The sequence below is a fragment of the Galeopterus variegatus genome, unplaced genomic scaffold (assembly GCF_000696425.1).
Source record: "Galeopterus variegatus unplaced genomic scaffold, G_variegatus-3.0.2 Scaffold6891, whole genome shotgun sequence".
In the NCBI taxonomy this organism is placed as follows: domain Eukaryota; kingdom Metazoa; phylum Chordata; class Mammalia; order Dermoptera; family Cynocephalidae; genus Galeopterus; species Galeopterus variegatus.
In genome coordinates, this window is record NW_007733002.1 from 14,660 (window position 1) to 35,430 (window position 20,771).

The following is a 20,771-nucleotide window of genomic DNA, read 5'->3' on the forward strand; positions in this document are numbered from 1 at the left end:
AAAGAAGAAAAAAAAAAATCCACCCAGCACTGGTACTGCAGCCCATAATTAATTGTCTGCTGTTTGTACGCACTGGGAGGGCTGCCCTGACTCTCGCTGGTCAGGGTGTGCAGTGCGGCCAGGCGAGAAGGCCAAGGAGTTAGTGTCAGGTCAAGAAAATTGCGTGGGGGCCGTCCAGACCCCTGTTGACTTTGCCCCCACCCCCCACCTCTCCACTCCCCTCCGATCAGGCAGGAGCTGCCCTGTGTTACCCACCAGCCCTCCCCAAGCACTTGGGAGGGAGGGGAGAGGGAGTGATTAGCATGGGGCATTGTCCCCGGATAATGGGCCCCAGCTGCCGCATGAAAGAAGACACAAAGCGCCTGGCGGCTCCACTCGCATTATCCCCTCGTTAAATCTCTGTTATTAGATTAGATTCAAAATGTATTGATTTCGAGGCTGGGGGGAGGAGGAGGGGAATCTGGCTCTGTGATGGCGGAACCACACCTCTCCACATGCCCTCCCTCCTCCTCCTCCCAACCAGGCAACTTTTCCTCCTGTTTTCTCTCAAGGAAACCTCCCCTGTGCTCACATCCTGGCCTCTGAGCTCAGCAACTCTGCCCGGACCATCCTGAAAGCCACTGAGTGTCCACTCTTGGGGAGTGCCCTTGAGATCGTGCAGGAGGAAGGGCAGCCTCCCTCCCTCCCGGATGGACGGACGGACTGGAGCAGCAGGCTCTAGGGCTTTGGAGCAGTGCCCGGCAGGAATTTACAGAGGCCCAGAGGGCTGCAGGCTGGGCACTTTCAACACCTTTAATGGAATCTTTTGGGTAGAAATGACAGCTTCAGCAAGCAGGGTGGGTGGGAAAAGATGAGAACTGGGAGGATCTGTAGGTGAATCGAGAAGGCTGCAGGAGAGGAGTGGAGATGAGAGAGAGAGAACTGGCAAGTTCTCAGAAGCACCTGTAAAGACATGAGAGTCTCTGGTTCTCTCCCTGCTCAGAACGGAACGTGAGGTCCTAGGCTGAAGTGGCAGAAGAAGGTGGGGGGGAAGTAGGTTCCTGGAGGAATTACAGGTGGGAGGGGAATTCGGGGTGATCTCGTACCCCAGGTGGAGCAAATGTCTCCTTGGGAGGAGACCAAGACCAGTATTCATGGACAGAAGTTGGTACACTGGGAAATTCTCTGGCCCTTCACCTCAGTTTCCCATCCTTGGGCAGCACAGCCCAGATGCTAGATCGATGAGCTGATTGGATGTGGCCAATGGAGCAGAAGATGCTACATGTAGGGGCTCCTTCTCGAGGTGGTTAATTGGCTGCCTCAATGCTGGGCTCTGTCGCCCCATTGATCGTGGGTGGAGGGTAGGGAGGGAGAGATGGAGAATCAATAGGTTGATTAGTGTTGTACTAGCTCTCTGGTTGGGCACTTTGTCGATAGCCACCCACTTACTGACNTTTGTTACAGCAGCTGCAGGAAACTAATACACAAGCTAGCAGATGGTAACAGCAAAGTTATGGGTGTTGCCCTGGGATGGGTAAAGAAATCGTGTCATTAAAATCCTACTTAGGACCAACTTCATCCCTTGGTCCTTGTCCTGCAGCTGCTGGATGAGTGAGTATCTCCCAGTGTCCTGCCTACCCCCTGCTCCTGCTCCAGGCAGCACCCCACGCTCACCCTTCTTATCCTAGGACCATTGAAGAACATCTCAGAGTCAGTGTGGGACGGGCTGGAGTAGGGGGCCTTAGAGACTAGGGCAGAAGGGTCTCTAAGGCAGAGTTTTCCCTGGGCCTGTGTATGTATGGGTTTTGGGTAAAACTGCTTTCTTCTCCATCCGGCATCAATATCTTCATTACATCAGAAGAAAGGGAAAAAGCTGGAGCAACTAAGCATGTGGCCAAGTGTGAGGTCAAGGCCTGGGCACATAATGCAGGAGGCTCAGTTGCTCAGGGCAGCGGGTGCGGGTCTTTAGGGGGTGGTGGGGGGTAGGATAAAATGGTTCAGAGGCCCCTCCATAGAACTTCTGGACTTTGCTGCCACCTTGTGGACAGAATCTAGAAGGCAGGGTTGTTGTGGCCCTTGGCCAAAGATTGACCTCTCATCGGGGGGCCTTGGGACAGATACCTCTTTCTGAGTCTTGAGTGGGGGGTTCTCCCAGGCACATGGAAGTGAACTCCCAGACTCCCATAGTCCCAGCTGTCATACTCATAATGTGTCCCTCTGCCAAGAGTTTAGTCTCTTTGCAGACACAGGGACACAGGAGGTGGCATTGCACAGGAGAGACCCAGCCAGGGTCAGGATGTGCCACCCAAAGTGTGCCAGTATCCCAGATACTTTCCCAGAGCAGGAACTCATAGCTGTGATTTCAGGGAAGAACTCTGTGCCAAGAAGCTCTGAATGTGCAGGGTCAAGGAGAGGAGGCAGTAATAGGAGAAAAAAGGCCACACAGGTATAGCATGCAGGAGCAACTACTGGGCAGAGGTCCGACTCAGCCTGGTGGGGACAAGAACTCTAGCCCTTCTGGCCTTATGGTGAGTGACCAGCTCATTTCGCCCTGCCCATCTGTAAAACGAGGCCAAGGAAGATGAAGACCTCTCCTCCACTGTCCCTAAGGGCAGTGCTCACCCGTTTAGAATGTGGTGTGAGTGGTCTGAGAAGGGCTGATATGCCACTAGACGTCTCTCACCACAGCCTCATGACTTCCTTGGGCTTTTGCCCATATTGGGCACACAGTGCCCCGCAACGCCTGTGAGCCAGGGACTAACATGATCCCCATTTCTCAGATGAGAAGACTGAAGCACAGGGAAGTCAAGTGCTTGTCCGAGGCTTCACGGCTAGCCTGTGTTGGGGACAAATTTTAAATTTCAGGTCTTCCACTCCACAGGGCACTCTTACATTGTCCCCAGTGGATATGTTGCAAAAAAGAATGGAAGCGGCCAAGCTTCAGGTGCAAGCACAGGGAAGTCAAGTGCTTGTCCGAGGCTTCACGGCTAGCCTGTGTTGGGGACAAATTTCAAATTTCAGGTCTTCCACTCCACAGGGCACTCTTACATTGTCCCCAGTGGATATGTTGCAAAAAAGAATGGAAGCGGCCAAGCTTCAGGTGCACTAGTTCTGGTTTCCCTTCCAGCTAGTACTCTGGTAGGAAATGGAGGCAGATCTCTCCTCCCTGGCCTGCCCCTTCCCAACCTAGTAGATAAAGGTCTCTCTGTAAAGTTTTCTAGGCAATGAGATTCCATCCCTTCCCTTTCAGACTCCCATTCTGATTCATGTTAGGAATATCACGCTCAGGAAGTTCTTCCTATTGTCTAACCTCCACACCTCCAGATAGAAGAGCGTGAGGATGTGGAGCAGGTTCTGTTTCAGAGAGGGGTATTCTTGGTCCCTAAAACCAGGATTTAATTCTCTAACCATGACAGTCAGGGCTGGCCAATCACAGGCCTCAGTGGATAGCTTAAATTACAGAGGACCGAGTTAGAAAAAAGAAGAAAAAAAAAAATCCACCCAGCACTGGTACTGCAGCCCATAATTAATTGTCTGCTGTTTGTACGCACTGGGAGGGCTGCCCTGACTCTCGCTGGTCAGGGTGTGCAGTGCGGCCAGGCGAGAAGGCCAAGGAGTTAGTGTCAGGTCAAGAAAATTGCGTGGGGGCCGTCCAGACCCCTGTTGACTTTGCCCCCACCCCCCACCTCTCCACTCCCCTCCGATCAGGCAGGAGCTGCCCTGTGTTACCCACCAGCCCTCCCCAAGCACTTGGGAGGGAGGGGAGAGGGAGTGATTAGCATGGGGCATTGTCCCCGGATAATGGGCCCCAGCTGCCGCATGAAAGAAGACACAAAGCGCCTGGCGGCTCCACTCGCATTATCCCCTCGTTAAATCTCTGTTATTAGATTAGATTCAAAATGTATTGATTTCGAGGCTGGGGGGAGGAGGAGGGGAATCTGGCTCTGTGATGGCGGAACCACACCTCTCCACATGCCCTCCCTCCTCCTCCTCCCAACCAGGCAACTTTTCCTCCTGTTTTCTCTCAAGGAAACCTCCCCTGTGCTCACATCCTGGCCTCTGAGCTCAGCAACTCTGCCCGGACCATCCTGAAAGCCACTGAGTGTCCACTCTTGGGGAGTGCCCTTGAGATCGTGCAGGAGGAAGGGCAGCCTCCCTCCCTCCCGGATGGACGGACGGACTGGAGCAGCAGGCTCTAGGGCTTTGGAGCAGTGCCCGGCAGGAATTTACAGAGGCCCAGAGGGCTGCAGGCTGGGCACTTTCAACACCTTTAATGGAATCTTTTGGGTAGAAATGACAGCTTCAGCAAGCAGGGTGGGTGGGAAAAGATGAGAACTGGGAGGATCTGTAGGTGAATCGAGAAGGCTGCAGGAGAGGAGTGGAGATGAGAGAGAGAGAACTGGCAAGTTCTCAGAAGCACCTGTAAAGACATGAGAGTCTCTGGTTCTCTCCCTGCTCAGAACGGAACGTGAGGTCCTAGGCTGAAGTGGCAGAAGAAGGTGGGGGGGAAGTAGGTTCCTGGAGGAATTACAGGTGGGAGGGGAATTCGGGGTGATCTCGTACCCCAGGTGGAGCAAATGTCTCCTTGGGAGGAGACCAAGACCAGTATTCATGGACAGAAGTTGGTACACTGGGAAATTCTCTGGCCCTTCACCTCAGTTTCCCATCCTTGGGCAGCACAGCCCAGATGCTAGATCGATGAGCTGATTGGATGTGGCCAATGGAGCAGAAGATGCTACATGTAGGGGCTCCTTCTCGAGGTGGTTAATTGGCTGCCTCAATGCTGGGCTCTGTCGCCCCATTGATCGTGGGTGGAGGGTAGGGAGGGGGAGATGGAGAATCAATAGGTTGATTAGTGTTGTACTAGCTCTCCAATTGGCTGCCTCAATGCTGGGCTCTGTCGCCCCATTGATCGTGGGTGGAGGGTAGGGAGGGAGAGATGGAGAATCAATAGGTTGATTAGTGTTGTACTAGCTCTCTGGTTGGGCACTTTGTCGATAGCCACCCACTTACTGACCAGTGGGGCATTGACAGAGCCAGACTGTCCACCTTTCTATCCTCTGGCCTGAGACATGAGAATCACCTAACAGTATGACTGTCCCCAAAAAGCCCAGTGGCACAGGACAGCTTTGGGCTACAAGACCAGGCTCCAACACATGGGTTGAGAGAGGAGAGATGAATACTCCGCAGCATTAGCCCAATCTCTGCTCAGCACAGGACAAAAATTGTGCATGGGAGCCAACCCTGAACCCCACAACCTCCTGCTTTTTGTTGGGAAGCTCTTATCCCCTTGACAAAATAAAAATAAATATAAAATCCCTAACTAATCCCTGATAACTAATATCAAAAGCACACATATCTGGGGTGGAAGTAGCAGGTGAAACCTCACTTCCAATTCACTATAGGAACAATCAGCTAGTTAGACTGCTTTTTTTGTGTGTGCTTTTTGAGACCAGCTGCACCGCGCTCAGCCAGTGAGCGCACGGGCCATCCCTATATAGGATCCGAACCCACAGTGGGAGCGCTGCTACGCTCCCAGCACCACACTCTCCCGAGTGCGCCACGGGCTCGGCCCTAGTTAGACTGTTTTTAATGAGATCTTTCTGCATGCTGGGCAATCTGGGGTGAGAAGAAGCTGAGAGAAGCTAAACCAGATAAGCCCCCTTGCTTAGCCTCTCGGCTTTTTCAGACATGAAGCTCCTGAGGTCCCGTAGTCCTGCCTTCTACCCAGCCTCCAGGACGGCTTATGAACTAGAATTGTAGAATTTGGGATCAGGGGAATGTAGAATTTCAGGTGTCCCATGCTGAATCTCTTATAATTGGCTGGTCTGGAACAAATGGGAAGGCAGTGAAAGTGTAAGAACTCTTTCCTCGAATTCTTTCTCTTTATCTGGGTAGCATTAATCCCCCTTCCTCATGCCTTCCTCTGAGTGACAAGCAGCCCAAGACAGGGAGAGGGACATAGCAGGAATGAGACTGGGAGAGCCAGAGAAAGCCCCATTCATACATTGCTTGCGTGACGACAGGTCACCCTTGGTGGAATCTAGCATTTCTTTTCTCTGAATGCTTGTCAGGTGGATGGAGCAATGCAGTTGGTGTGTTCCTTGGCATGTCTTAAACCCTGATGTCTGGGAGAGGGGCCCAGGATATAAGAAGATCAAAGACCAGCCCCCCAACTCTGTCTTCCTCGTGGTCCTGCTTTCTGGAGGATGTACCAAGGGCTGGCTGCTGAGTGCTCTCAAGGGAGATAGGTATATCCAAGTCTTGGCTTTCTTTGTGTTTTCCAAACCCCAAGCCAATGGGTGCTGACCACGGTGCTGAAGCTGTGGTCTCCATTGCAGGATCCTCTTGCAGGGGGAGAGCTTGCTCCCAGCTCCACTGAGAGACCATGAGCCCAGAATAACGGGACTGCATGGACCCTTCCAGCATCTTTTCAGAGGGTCGCACAATTGAGCTTTCCCCTGCCCCCCTCTCCCTTGCTAAGTGTTCATGGTCCTGACCTTCATACCTTAAATACCCCTCCTATTGTTCCTTCTTCATGACAGCTACCATTTGCCACCTCTCAGTTCCCTGGGACAGGAAACACCAAATAACTGAAACTACAGATAATTCCCAAATCTCATTTCTACCAGTAACTCTATTTCTCTTGTTCCACCCATTCAACCTTTTCTCAAAATGCTGACAAATGGTCAAGAAGAGAGCGTAGGGCTTCATTGCATTTTATTATCTCCACCCAGCCTGACCATCTGTGGGACGTGGCGAAGAGGAGACACTGGGGCTGGAAAAGCCTAGTGTAGAGTTACCAGGCCCCCATAGCAGAGAGTTGGTTTTCCTTAAATCTAAAAACAAGGTTGGGGAAGATGAGCAGAATTCCAAAGTGCCTTATTCAGGGAAGTGTGAATGGGGAAACTGAGGTTTATGCATGGATAAGTGGAGTGAAGTTAGGGAATGCATAGCAGAGAGTTGGTTTTCCTTAAATCTAAAAACAAGGTTGGGGAAGATGAGCAGAATTCCAAAGTGCCTTATTCAAGGAAGTGTGAATGGGGAAACTGAGGTTTATGCATGGATAAGTGGAGTGAAGTTAGGGAATGCTTGGTTTCTCCTGATCTAAGACAGCATGTGTTAAAGCCATAATGTGGAGTTGGGAGTCGGGGGAGGATATAAGGGTCTTGAACACCAAGTTTGGGGAGGGAGGGTTTAGACCCTGGTTTGGGGTTGCTGAGATGAATTGGCATTGGAAACAGGGGATGGGACTGTAGGGGGGAGGATATAAGGGTCTTGAACACCAAGTTTGGGGAGGGAGGTTTTAGACCCTGGTTTGGGGTTGCTGAGATGAATTGGCATTGGAAACAGGGGATGGGACTGTATCTGTATCTCGCAGATACAGAATGTCCCTGGCATCCCTTGGGCTCTGAAGGACCCAAGAGAAATCCTCCATCCCCATCCCAACCAGCCCCACACCCCTCCCCTGCTGGCTCTACTCAAGCATACTGCCAGATGGACCAGAGCATGACCAGGGTGATGCTGTAGGCCAGCACCGCCAGCACGTAGACACGGAAGAGCAGCTTGTCCAGCACGGAGCCCACGTGCAGCCAGTCCCGGGCCACCTCTCGGATCTCATCCCGCTTCTCCAGGAAGTGCCGGATGGAAGAAAGCTCCTGCAGCAGCCCGCGCACGGCCAGCGAGGCCTCCCGCGGCGGTGGGGGAGGGCTGCCTCTGCCCCTCAGGGTCTTCTCCAGGTCCCGGGGTTCTTCCAAATGGCTGCAATGGTTTCCCATGGCTAGAAGAAGGGCAGAGCATTGGCAAGGGAGATGCCCCACGGGATGGCCTGCACATCGTCCGTTATGTTTCTAGAGACTGCAGAAATTTTTATTTGGAACAACTTCAGACATAAAAGATGTAGAGAATAACTTACATATTTGTATACCCACCATCCAACTTAAGCAAATTAAAAGGCCGATACAATTGAGGATACTTGTATACCCGCTCTAAGCCACGTCCTCCACCCCTTCCCCAGGTCACTGCTATCATGAAATCTGTGTTTATCCTTCCCATGCATTTTTTTTAACCTAGGGTCTTTCCCCAGCAGTCAGATATCTGTTATTTCATTTGAGCTTCACAATAACCCTTCAGGAGAGGCAGAGTGGGAGTGATTACTATCCCTATTTTTTATACCAAGGTGCTAAAGCTTGGCAAGTTCTACTCAGAGAGGGTCACTGTCTTCCTCTCTGTAGCTCCAAGTCCTTCCTAACCAGAAAACACCCCTTCAGAGATGGCTCCCTTCACCCAGTGAAATCAGGCATTAGGCTGGTGGACTAGTTCACTAGCTCATGATGAGATGGTCTTAGATGAACCAAAATTCTTTTGTGAACAGCCTGGCCCTAGCCAGGCGGATGGATGAAAAGGAATGGAGTGGACAGGAGCATTTAAAAACACAAGAGTAGAGTCAGATGGGCCTGCATTCAAATCGTGGTTACACCAGCTCCTGGCTGTGATTTAGGTCAAGCTATTTAACTTTTCCATGCCTCTGTTTCCTCATTAGAGAAATGAGAATGCAATCCAATTGGGTTGTCATGAGTATTACACATGATAATGCACAGAAAGTGCTTTGCACATGCCTGGCACAAAGTAAATAAACCAACAAACCAACCCCACCAGCAACAACAACACGTGGCAGCTGTGACAATTCCTCAGGAGGTAGGAGCTCCCATTCAGTGTCTCTTTGAACCCTGTCTCTCTGCCTTATAGATGTTTGCAATTCTAAGGGACCTGGTCTTTGAGCTGTCTAGAGTGAATTTTAGAAATCCTAGCTGCAGCGTTTACCCACATGAGGCGGGGAGGACAATACTACACGAGGGTCTTCCATTCAACCTCCCTCATGGGTCCATGTGAGAGAGAGGCCAACCTCAGCCCACAGGGCTCAGCTCCTGGCACATTCAGCCTCTGGGACTCCTATCCTGTCTGTCCACGCCCAGTCTGATGAAAGCTTTAAAAGTGAAGAAAGGGTTCAGACTGACAACTCTGGCTGAGGTCTGCCCCCTCCCAAAAAGTCTGGGCATGGGGCAGCCTGGGCAGGATGGCACCCAATTCCCACGCCCAGTGCAGGTTCCAGAGACTCTACCACATCCCAGCATCCACATCCCTGTGCAGGACCCTCCCCTTCCCTCTCTCACCTGAACAGTCATCAGTCTTGGTAGATTGGGGGATGGCAGGGGGCCTCTGGGAGGTTGACCACTCTCCTAGGCACAGCAGCTGGGTGGTTCCTGTTCTCTCCAGAACCAGGCGCCGCAGCCAGGCAGGCACGGGCTGCTGCAGGTCCTGCTTATGCACCAGCCGCACGATGAGGATGGTCTCGGCCAAGCTTATCACCAGCAGAGCCATGCATACCACAAAGTAGATACCTGTGCACCGGGGAAGGGGGCAGAGACACACACAGGAGGTGGCAGGGGGCCAGTTCCACCCCAGACTGAGCTCGTCCCCCAGGAGAGGCCTTACCAATGAGGGGAGTGCCAATGGCAGTGGCCGGCAACGTGTCGGACACAATGATCAGGAAGACTGAGTAGCCCAGGAGGAGTGTAATCTTGAAGGAGACCCTCTCACCACTGTCTGGGGGCAGGTAGAAGCCCATGATGTCCATGACCATGAGGAAGATACTGGGCAGCAGCAGGCTGACCACATAGAACAGGGGCCTCCGGCGGATGACAACCTGGGAGCAAGGGAGGAACTTGTGGGCAGACAGCTCTGCTCCCAGGAACCAGCACCCCCAGGCCAGACCCCCTTGCAACTGTGGAGCTTCCAGCTGGGGCTGCTCAGAGAGGGAAATGGACAGAACCCATCTCCTGCCTCTCGATCCAGGCTTGTGGCAGTTTGGGATAAGTAAGGGACATTCAGCTGCATTTCCCCACCTACTCTGCTGAAGTCCCAGGGGACGTGTGGGACCCTGGAGTTGGGAATAGGTCTATGGAAGTTCTTCACTACATGCCTTCTAAAGTCTACCTGGGCATGAAGGTCTAGTACTTCTAGTGGCACTTTACCCACATCTGCTCCCACTCACGGAGAACTTCATTTCTGCGAAACAGTCATTGCTTTCGATACTGAACTCCCGATACTGCGTCAGCACCGCCAGCAGCTCCCACTCGCCCTGGTTCATGAAGACGCTTTTGTCAGACTTCACCTTTTCTGGCAAGCGCCACAGGGTGATGTTGATGTCCTGGACTGAGAGAGAAGAAATCAGGCCAGCTCTGGAATCTAGTGCCCAGCACACACCAGAGTCTGTGGCATTGGGATACAGGGTGGGCGGCAACATGGGAAGCTGACCTCAGAGAACTTGACCTCAGCTCTTCACCTTCAGCCTTAGTTTCCCCAGCTATAAACTGAGACCATGTTACACTTCACACCTGTCTCACAGGGCTGCAGTGAGGGCAAGTGAATGCTTGGGTAAAAACACACAGCGCAGTGCAAAGAACCACACACACCATTCCTCAGAAAGCTCTCTCTGTCTCTGTCCCTGTCTGTGTCTGTCTGTCTGTCTGTCTGTGTCTCTCTCTCTCTCTCACACACACACACGCACACACACTCCTTCCAAACACCTTTCTTGGTTTTCCTGTTAGAATTATCCATTTAGGGGCCGGCCCGTGGCTCACTCGGGAGAGTGCGGTGCTGATACCACCAAGGTCCCGGGTTCGGATCCCATATAGGGATGGCCGGTTCGCTCACTGGCTGAGCGTGGTGCTGACAACACCAAGTCAAGGGTTAAGATCCCCTTACCGGTCATCTTTGAAAAAAAAAAAAAAGAATTATCCATTTAGAAAATGAATAAAAGTCAAGATTCTTCACCTTTGTCTTAATACATAGAACTACCTGTCTCTAAAGGTGAATTAGGAAATAAGAAAAATCCTCACTTATAGAACAGCAGCTCACTTATAGAACAACAGCACTTCTCTGAATCTATACAGGTACATATATGCACCGAGAAGTCCAGGAGAATCCATTAAGACAAAATACTGGAGACGATCTAAATGTCCAACAGTTAGGAAAATGCTTAATAAACCAGGATACATTCCAAATTATTCTATAGCAGTTTAAATGTATGGGAAAGATTTCAATAAGTAAAAAGAATCAAGTAGCAGTACATAAAAGTATATACAATATGATACATTCCTGTAAAATAAAAACTCATTAACCAACTTCCATGTATTTTCCATAGTATGTACATGTGTATATATATGCACGCATGCATGTGTGGATATAAATGCATAGAGAAGAATCTGGAAGAACATACTATGTGATGTTTATACTGATAAAAGTGGTTAACTTTTTGTAGGGAGTTGTTGGTGAAGAGTTTGGGATTGAAGGTAGATGTCAAGGGAGACTTTTGCCTTATCTGTAGTTCAGTTTTTGGTTAAGAAGGCTATGCATTACCATCAAATTTAAGGTTAGTATAATTAATAAATCAGAATAGAAACACGAGGACATTTCTTACAGTAGGGCGGGGTCCACTTCACTGGCGTCTAGTGAGCATCTAGCATTCATCCACCCAGTAAAATGTGCCAAGCACCTTCCTTTGTGCCAGGCACTGTGCTAGGGATCTAATGGTGGGCAAGAAAGCATGTCCCCGCCCTCCCTAAGTTCATATCCAGGAGTGTGATAGAGGTGGGGAGAAGACCAGGGTGCTGTGATATTGGGCAACAGAGAAAGCCTAGTCTGGGGGATGGGAGGGGAAACTGAAGAGCTGATGCTTATGCTGTGATCAGAAGGATGAAAAGAGGGTTGGCCAGGCTAGGTGTGGCTGGGTGGCAGGTACAGGAGAGGCAGGAGGGGCCACGTAGCCTAGGAGAGGAAACAGCATGGGATAAAGGGAAAGAGCAAAGGGCTTTGGGCCTAGAAAGGAAGGCAGCTGGGCTGGGCAGGGCTCAGGGGAGCATGCACCAGACGAGGCTGGAGTGGTGGGCCGTGGGCAGGGCCAGCGCAAGGATTTGGATTGTGTCCCAGGACTGCTGGGAAGCCATTGAGTATTTTAAGTGACACGATTAGATTTGCTTTTAATTAGATCTCACTGGCTGCAGTGAGGAGCATGAACTGGAGGGGGACAAGACCATCAGCAGGAGAACGCAGAAACCTAGGCAGAAGACAAGGGTCGCTGGGTGGGGGGTGAAGACAAGTGGGTGGATCCAAGAGACACTGAGCACCAGATCCTGTTTGTGCCTTACTGAGCATCTTGCAGTCATTCACACTGTCTCCTTACATCCTTATGACAACTGAGAGAGGCAGCAAGGGTGGCACTATTCACCCCATGTGGGGGACGAGGAGACAGAAGCTTGGCAACAGGAAGGAAATAGTGGGAAGTAAGCTGGATGAGGGAGAATTAATGCTCAGGAGTGCTTCTCGCTCAGGTGTCCCTGGGGCCCCCCAGCCTCCGCCCCCACCACCCGAAGCCCACATCTCACTGGTATGCAGCCAGCTGGTGAAGGTCAGCGAGCAGTTCTGCACGTCGAAGGGGAAGTTATAGATGTCGAGGCTGCAGGCAGTCACCACCTGGAGGGGCTTGTAGTTCCGCACCTCACCATCATGACGAACATACACGTACGGGATGTCTGGAGACTTCCCCACGTCCACACTGGCCAGGGAAAAGGGGGCAGTCTGAGGGCTCACAAGGCAGGTCAAGCCCTGGTAGTCTGAGGGTCTCTGAGCAAGCCAGTAGGGACAGAAACCCAGGGAGAGTGCAGGCAGCAGGGCCACCTGGACAGCTGTGTCTGGCCTCAGTCTTTCAACCTTTTATCTTAGGCTTCCTGACTGCCATTGTCAAGGCTACTTTCCAAGCAGTAAATGGCATTTCTCCTTTATCCCCATAGCAACCTAGCCACAAAGGCCACGAGCTGCAGGGTGCTTGCCCGGCTGCCCTCACCCTGTCCCCACCTGGGTTGGGCAGAGCTTGGCTCCCAGAACCCCAGTCCCGTGGTGACTGGTAGGCTTGGTTAGAACAGAACCTTGAGTTCCATGCTGACTCTGGCTTCTCTTTGCTGCCCATCCCTAGAAGCCCTTTAAAGTGAGAATAGTCATCTCTGGAGGAAAAGGAACTAGAGAAATCATGGATAAGAATTGGGGGAAACCAAGAAAGCCCTGCGAGACCTTGTCCTACTCTCTTGGCTGATCCTGAACCCATGGGCTCTCCTGAGTGACCACCGTGGCATGGAGCGAGCTGAGCCAGGGTCCTGAGCCTGCATTCTCCTGTGGGATTAAACTGAGAGATGAGGATTCAAGGCTGTCTACTGCACTGTGGAAACTGGAGATCCAGTCAGAAACTGGGGTTTTGCAAAACTCCTCCAGCCTGAGCCATGCAGGGCGTGGGGCAGCAGAGGCCAAGGTCAACTGCCTTCTTTAGAAAAATATCAGTGGTTCTCCCTGGAGTTCGGCAATGCAGTGGGTAGTGGGTGGAGGGCAAGGACCCCCCACCCCCGCCTGTCACCTTTCCCTTTCTATCCGTCTCCCACAGCCATCTTCCCTGCCCTTGAGTCAGAGGCCCAGCTGGTGAACCCTGAATGAACCTGCAGGATAGGGAGAAGGTGTGTTGGCTGGGGCCAGATGGGACAGTGATTGGCTGCTGGGACCCACATCATATCAGAGGTACATTTGTTAGCTGTCAAGCACATGTGTGACTTGGGAAGTTTGAGCACATCCTTCGAATCTTCCCTGTGACCATGAGCAGTAGCCACCATCGGTGCTCCATTCCTTTCAAATACCTTACTGACACCCTTTAAAACTGCAGCTGTTCCCATTAGGCTATTATAACTCAGTGTGAATTCATTCACTGGCTTCTTTCCCTGTGAAAGGCCCTTGGACTAAGAAGTGCAGAGTTTCAACAGCAGGCACAGAAAAAGGAGTTTTAGAAAAGAAAAGACAAAGTGGAATTGGGGCTGAAGCCCACTTTACCCACAGTCTGCCAGCCTGGGGAGACATCTCCCACGTGACAACAGTGAACTTGTCTCCCAGCCCCGTGGCTTCTCCAGCCCCTAAGCCACCCGGCCACTGAGCATCTGATGACAGTACTCACAACTCATTGATAAGAATGTCTGGGACCCAGATGCTGTCCGTGGGGATGGACAACTTGGTGATGTTGTCGAAGTCCTCAGGGTTCCATTGGAGGAACTCATCAATCCAGAACTAGGGGAGGAGCAGAAATAGCCATAGGCAGCCCCCTCTATCTCAGGTGGGGGTTGTCTGCAACTCACGCAGACCTCACCCTCCGTACCCAGGCAATAGGTGGGCATCTTCTTGGGAAAATCTGGGTGTCGGTAGCACCCCAGTTTCTCAGCAGTAACTGAGAGTCCTCCCACGTCTGCACTCACAGTCACGCTGCATGTGTAACACGCGGACAGATGCAGCCTCTCCCAGGGAAGGCATTCAGTCATGTCTAATGCTATGTGGCCCCTGTCAACCAGCTGCAGGATCTCAAAAAAGTAACTTCTTGGGACTTTGTACATACATAAATGGGGATAATAACTCCCACTTCACAAGGTAGAGATGGTTATTGTTAAGTTTTGATCAATGCATTCTCTAATCTCCTGCCAGAATGGCAGGTCTAAAGTGCAAATTTGATCATGTTACTTTCTTACCTAAAATTCTTCAATAGTGCCCCATTGCCCTTGGGATAAAGTCAAATCTCCACCTATCTTTCTCTAGCCTCAATTTTTCTTTTCTTTTCTTTTTTTTTTTTCCTTTCTGTCTTTTTTACTGACCAGTAACGGGATCGCAACCCTTGGTGTCGCGCCCTTACCGAGGACCGGCAACGGGATCACAATCCTCGGTGTTGCGCCCTCACCGCGCTCAGCCAGTGAGCGGGAACCAGTCTCCACATGGGATCCAAACCCTCGGCGGGAGAGCCTCTGCGCTCCCAAGCGGCGCACTATCCAGTGCGCCACTGGGCCGGCCCTAGCCTCAATTTTTGACCATGACTTTCAGTGAATTCTACACTTTAGCCATACAGAATTAAACACTGTTAAAACCTCCACAACTCTGCAAACCCTGCTCCCTCTCCCATACTGCAATCCCTGTCTTCTTTACAGAAGTTTTTCTCATCCTTCCAAACTTAGTCAAGGCATCTGTCTGCTCCCTTCTCCAGGACAGCTTCTGTGACCCCCACCCCCCAGGCTGGGTTGTATATGGCTCCTCTGTGCCCCTGTGGTTAGCATCTTATCCGTGCCAAGTTGGAGTGGCTGTCTTGTTGCATTTCAATGGTCTGTCCACATGCCTGTTGCTTCCATTAGTCTGTGAGCTCATTGAGGGCAGGGCCTGAGCCTAGTTAGTGTCTCTAATTCCAGTCCCTTAGCATAGTCACTGGTACCTAACAGATGGACATTCCCTCATTGCTGACTGCAAACAGCTGGGACAGGCAAGTGACCCTAGAGGCCTAGAAGTGGGGCCTAGGCCAGATGTCCCAGGGAGGAGAGCTCCTATCCTTGTCTGGGTCACTTCCCTTGAAGCAGGTGTGCTCTGTATTAAGGGATCCCTCTGGGAGGGAAAAGTGGAGTGGTATCTCAGGGTCAGCATTCTGGCTTCTTCCTCCACCCCACCCCTGTCCCATGAGCTGGAGGTGGTGGTAGAATGTGCCCATGAGCAGAGGGGAGGGATTTCACAGAGAGAGACATGCACCAGGCATGTTCCCAGAGCCTCCCTTGGGCTTGCCCTCTGTGCCCGTCCTCGTACTGCTGCCACCTCTCTCCAGCCACTTCTGTTTCCCCTTCTGCCCTGATCTCTTCCCCACAACCCCAGGGGCTGCGAGAGCAGGACGTGCCTGCGGGCAGCAGTCTCCCCTGTTGGCCTCCCCTCCCCCACCAGCCCAAAGGCAGACTCCTGCCAATATATCACCAGGGACATCCACACCCCAGTGCCCAGCACGTGCCCACCACCAGCTGGAAGAGTGGGGAAACGGCCCAGGATATGAGGGCTACGTGAGTGAAACGATCCTGCTTCCATCACCTAGTTTGGTGGTCATCCAATTTGGCTTAGTAGAAGGAAGACCTTTCTAGCAATTAGCTGTTTGAAAGTGAAGTGGCTGTCTTGTGAGTTCCCAGGCACTGGAGGTGTTCCTTCAGCAGAGGTTGGACAAGCGCTTGTTTGGGACGCTATGAAGCACTTCAGAAACCAGAGGGGTTTGGAGGATTTCTCTTCGACTCCCAGTCCTGAGATGAGAGGATCCCAGACTACTGGATCTCACATTAAGTGTCCCTCCGAACCTCTCCCCCCATCTTCCCTCACCAAGGTCTAGGAGATTCCTGGCTTCCCCCAGGGAAGATAAGTCCCCAGCCCAGGAAATGAGGGTGGTCTGCTCACCTGCCGGTACCAGATGTAGGTGGTCAGTACCTGATTCTTCTCATCCTGGGAAAGGAAAGGGAACTCGCCAGGTGGCCCTGTGGGCTGGAGGGCCACCCTGCACACACCACCCCCCAAAGGAGCCGCTTTCTTGTGTCCCTGTTCCCTTGGGAACTAGAGTGAAGAAAAGGGGCAGGGGGGAGTCGACAAGCTGGAGCTTCCAGCCAGCCAGGAAAAGTTGGTCTTTTACTAGGGCACACCTGAAAGGAAATATGATTGTTTCTCTTTCAACTGTAAATGCTGTATATATACACATATGTGTATATATATAAATTATGTATACCTTCTGCTATTATTTTCTATAGATAATAGAAGGTGTATATAAATATACCTTCTACTATATATCGCTATATATTATATATAGTACTGTATATACTAATATAATATATACTATATATAATATAGTATCACATTATGTAATTATATAACATATATTATGTATCATATATCTGCACATAGTCATGTGTCACATAACGACGGGGACACATTCTGAGACATGCATTGTTAGGCAGTTTCATCATTGTGCGAACGTCATGGAGTGCACTTACACAAGCTTAGGTGGGAGAGCCCTCTGCACGCCTAGGCTGTATGCTATAGCCTATGGCTCTGACCACGATCGTATACGAGGTCTGTTGTTGACTGAAACATCGTTATGTGGCACATGACTGTGTGTGTGTGTGTGTGTGCCCTGCCTTTAAAATCAAGAGGTACAAAATCACATGGAGTGAAAAATTCATCACTTTTCCCCCCTCCCCAACCAGCTCGCAGTGTCCCTTCCCGAAGCAGCACGGGAACCAGTTTATCGTGCCTCTTTCCAGCGAGTGCTGTGCCTCTGATCTCTGCAGTTGCCTCTTACTCATCTCCCCACAGTCTCTGACCTCCTGTTCTGGGCAGTGTTCTCCACCCTACCATGGTAATTGATGAAGGAATTGATTAACTAATTGATCTATTGGTTGATTCTTCAACAACCATTTAGTGGCACCTGTCACGGAAGGCACTAATGACCTGCGTAAGGCACTAAGAGCGTGAGATGAGCAGGACAGTCCTAAGCCTGCACAGCTGACGTAGAGGGATGGGTGCTATTGTGCAGTGCGTGAAGAGCCGCATTGCGGGAGGGACCTGCTGGCTGCAGGGGTGTGGGAGAGGCAGCCACACAGGCCAGCCCAGGTTTCTGGTTTGGGTAGCTATGCAGCTACATGAGCCGTGGGGCCAGACCATAGGTACTATGGGTTCTTGAATGCCCACGTTGCTGCCCAAAGGGTGACTTGGTCTCATATGGCCTTTTCCCACCCTCAAAAGGTCCACGTCTCAGCAGGGACAGATGGGCGAGTGCTCACCACGTTGAGGATGGCATAGACAATGACGTCCACGGCCACGGTGGTCGGCTTCCTCCAGTCCCTCACGGGTCGCACACCCTTCCTGTAGTTGGCCAGGAGGTAATCTGACAGCCTCAGCAGAGCGGGCCTGGTGGCATTGCGGGCCTGGAGACGTCCCCTCACCCTGGCTGGGAAGGAGAACAGTTCAAAGTGGACACCAGAGCCCTGAGTTTTTCCCAGTTCTCTTGCGCTGGTTTGTAAGCTATTAGAAGGAAAGTGTCCCCACCAGCCGCATCTCACGAAATTCCCAGATCTTCCCCACAGACTGACATTCCCATCACTAGAGCATTTTGTCTGTGGAGATTCCTGCCAAATTCAAGTAGACTGTCTTATAGGGGTGGCCTATGCACTCATTTACATGAGAGTAGCGATCTGGCTTGTGAGGGCAGGTGACACTTGACAGATGAGGTGCAAGGCAAGCCTTGGGCTGAGGGAAGTGGAAAGCAGGTGCCTGCCCCGAGAGTGGGGACCTCGGGGAGCCAATGAGGAGCTGCCTTCGGTGTGTGATGCTGAGATGCGGAGGGGCGCAAGGAAGCACAGCTCCGAAGCGCCGTGGCCTGCATCAGGGTGTTCCTCAGCCCAGGACAGACCGCAGCATCTGCTCACTGTCTCCTTCCTGACCCAGCCCACGACTCTCAAAGAAAGAAGGGAGGGTGGGTGTCAGTGAACGTTCCCTCTCCCTCCTGCAAAAGCCATCTCCAGAGGACCCCGCCCTCCCTCCACAGGCACACAGCTGCAGGGGCAGGGTTGCTGGATGGGGAGGCTGGAGGGGGTGAGAAGAAGGTCAGGGTAAAGCATGGAAGGTGCGTGGAGAAACCAAATTTCTGTCAGGGCAGGCAGCCTACAGGGACAAAACAGGGATGAGAAAGCCCAATGCCTAGGCCCTAGTCCTATTCTGTGGGAACTTCATGAGCACCTCGATTTTTCCTCTGGGAAATAGTGGGAGCACTTGCTAAAGAGAGGCATGAAATATGAAGGTGACAATGGATGGGCAGGGAAGTGAGTACAACCCAGAGGACCAGGGTACAGGCAGAAGGAGGAGGCAGGACTGGCAAGGCCAGCCAGGTGACAGGGGGCCTGGCTTTCACTAAACCAGACGGCCTCTTCCTGCATCCTGTCCAGCACATGTGCAACCTGTATGCCAGATCAGGCCTGCAGATCCCCCCTCTCGCCCACCTCTCCCTGGTAAATGGTCAGCTTCCCTCAAGGACAGAGAAGAGCAGAGAGAGAGGGAAGCCAAAAGACTGTTTGAGTGTCCCCTTTGGAATAACATCAGTTAGCGCGTTCTTCTATTCAACCCACCAGGGTGGCTATCATGATAACCCATTTTACAGGTAAGGATCCTCAAGGCTCAAAAAGGCGAGTTGTGCCCTGCAAGTGGAGAGACTGAAATTCAAATCCAGATCCCTGTGTGTTTTTACTATGCCAGCAACAGCCCCGATCCTACTGACTGGGACTCTGACCAGCTTGGAGAGAGCCAGACTGATCCCAGCAGGCCTCAGAGCAAAGGACCATTGCTGGGAGGGACAGAGCTTCTTCCCCGTCAAGAAAGCCCCAGACCAGTCATCGCTTGCAGCTTGTGCTTACTTAACCCATGGAGCATCCCCAAATGACAGCTCAAGGGGGAAAATCCTCCTGCCCCTAGTCCTTCACATCTGCACAGACCCGGGACGACCTCCTTCTGATTGTTTCCCAGTGTGCTCCAACCCGACTCAGTAGGGGGAAAAAACCTTCCAATGGGGCATGAACATGGTCTGCAGCAAAAGAAAACAGATCCCTTTGTGATGAATACACACTGTGTTCAAGAGAGTCAGGAAAGGGATAAGGAGAGTCAGGATGGGGTAAGGAGTGTAGAGAGAAGTTTGCTATTGTTGGAGTTTAGTCCTGGAAGGGAACTTTAGGAAACGAAGGCCCAGAGAACCCATGCAACAAAACTAGTGAACTTGAGGAAAAATTACTAGATGAGTCTGGTCTCTGTTCTGCTGCTAACAAGCTGTGTAACCTTAGGTGAATTACTCCCCCTCTCTGGACCATGGCATTCCCACTGATATCAGGAAGGGGTGGACCAAATGAGCTCGAAGGTCCCTTGCAGCTGTCATTCAATGAGTTTAGGGGCAGGGCAAAGAGGAGAGGAGCCCCTCTCGTGGCACCCGCCTGCGTATTTTCGATTCACCAGGCTACTGCTCTGCTCCCTCTCAGCAAGCCCCGCTCTCGCCACAGACTCAACTTTCCAGCTCTCTAGCTTGACCCTGATGCCTCACAATGCTCTCACACTCATATGTGGGAAGATAGCTGACCTTTCTGCAGCTGCTCTGCTCCAAACCCTCCTTCCCCCAGCCCTCGAGGACTGAGGCGTCCCCTGCCCCACCTGCGTGTTCCCGCAGCTCCTTACCTTCTCCCCGTGCCAGCAGCATGGGGAGGAGCAGGGCGAGCAGTGCCTGCCAGACCCCCAGCAGCATGGCGAGCGTCCCACCGTGGGAGTGCCTCTGAACGGCCGCTCAGGGCGAGTCCCCCCCAGGGCCAGCCTGCCGGCCCTCTGCCAACCTCATGACCAGGCCAGCCTGCCTCTCTCAGCCGCTGCCCGCACCTTCTGAGGCTGCAGCTTTGCACTCCCCCAGCTACTAGGGTTGGGAAGCAGCCAAGTCTTCATGCAATCAGTCCTTCAAGTCCTTCAGCCGGATCAGGTTTCGGGGCGGGAGGGAAGGGGAGGGAACCGCTGAGGGGAACCCGCCCGGCTGATGTTATGTCATGAGAAAGGAGCTCGGTCCACCCACTCAACCAGGTGGCTTGGCCATGCTTCCCCAAGGAGTGACTTGGTGACAGGGGCTGCAGGAGCCAGTGGAGCAAGGGTGCAGTCTGTCTGCTGGGAGGTGATCAGTGCTGCTTCAGTTTATGTCTCTTGGCAAGTATGTTTTGGTGGCACTGGTCTGAGGCAGAGTCGGGTGAATCAGGCAGGAGCAGGAGCCATTCTCTCACTCTGCAGGGTGATATGGTTCCCTTAGCCAAGCAGGTGATTGAGCAAACACCTCTGCAGACAGAAGAAGAAAA

At 52.1% G+C, this 20,771-nt stretch overlaps 1 protein-coding gene across 2 annotated transcripts; it reads right to left on the reverse strand.

Moving 5' to 3' along the window:
* Window positions 1–7,354: 7,354 nt before the first annotated feature.
* Window positions 7,355–20,444, reverse strand: HTR3A (5-hydroxytryptamine (serotonin) receptor 3A, ionotropic). 2 transcript variants are annotated; one of them, XM_008591387.1, is made up of 10 exons: window positions 20,116–20,182; window positions 18,204–18,213; window positions 17,685–17,841; window positions 16,309–16,353; window positions 14,030–14,139; window positions 12,426–12,595; window positions 10,034–10,194; window positions 9,475–9,685; window positions 9,153–9,380; window positions 7,355–7,759 (listed from the first exon to the last, which is right to left on the reverse strand). In XM_008591387.1, exons 1-10 carry the CDS (start codon window positions 20,180–20,182, stop codon window positions 7,461–7,463), a joined length of 1,458 nt encoding a protein of 485 aa, XP_008589609.1. In that variant the 3' UTR covers window positions 7,355–7,460. The 2 variants fall into 2 exon arrangements, with proteins under 2 accessions (XP_008589609.1, XP_008589608.1); XM_008591386.1 differs by lacking the exon at window positions 18,204–18,213 and having other exon boundaries at window positions 17,685–17,851; window positions 20,116–20,444.
* Between the last annotated feature and the right edge of the window lie 327 nt (window positions 20,445–20,771).

Coding starts and splice junctions, on each gene's coding strand:
- HTR3A (XM_008591386.1), bottom strand. CDS start 20,182: ATGCTGCTGGGGGTCTGGCAGGCACTGCTCGCCCTGCTCCTCCCCATG. Junction 10,195..12,425: donor CACCAGCTGGCTGCATACCA/GTGAGATGTGGG, acceptor CTTCTCTCTCAG/TCCAGGACATCAACATCACC. Junction 9,381..9,474: donor CATTGGCACTCCCCTCATTG/GTAAGGCCTCTC, acceptor CCCGGTGCACAG/GTATCTACTTTGTGGTATGC.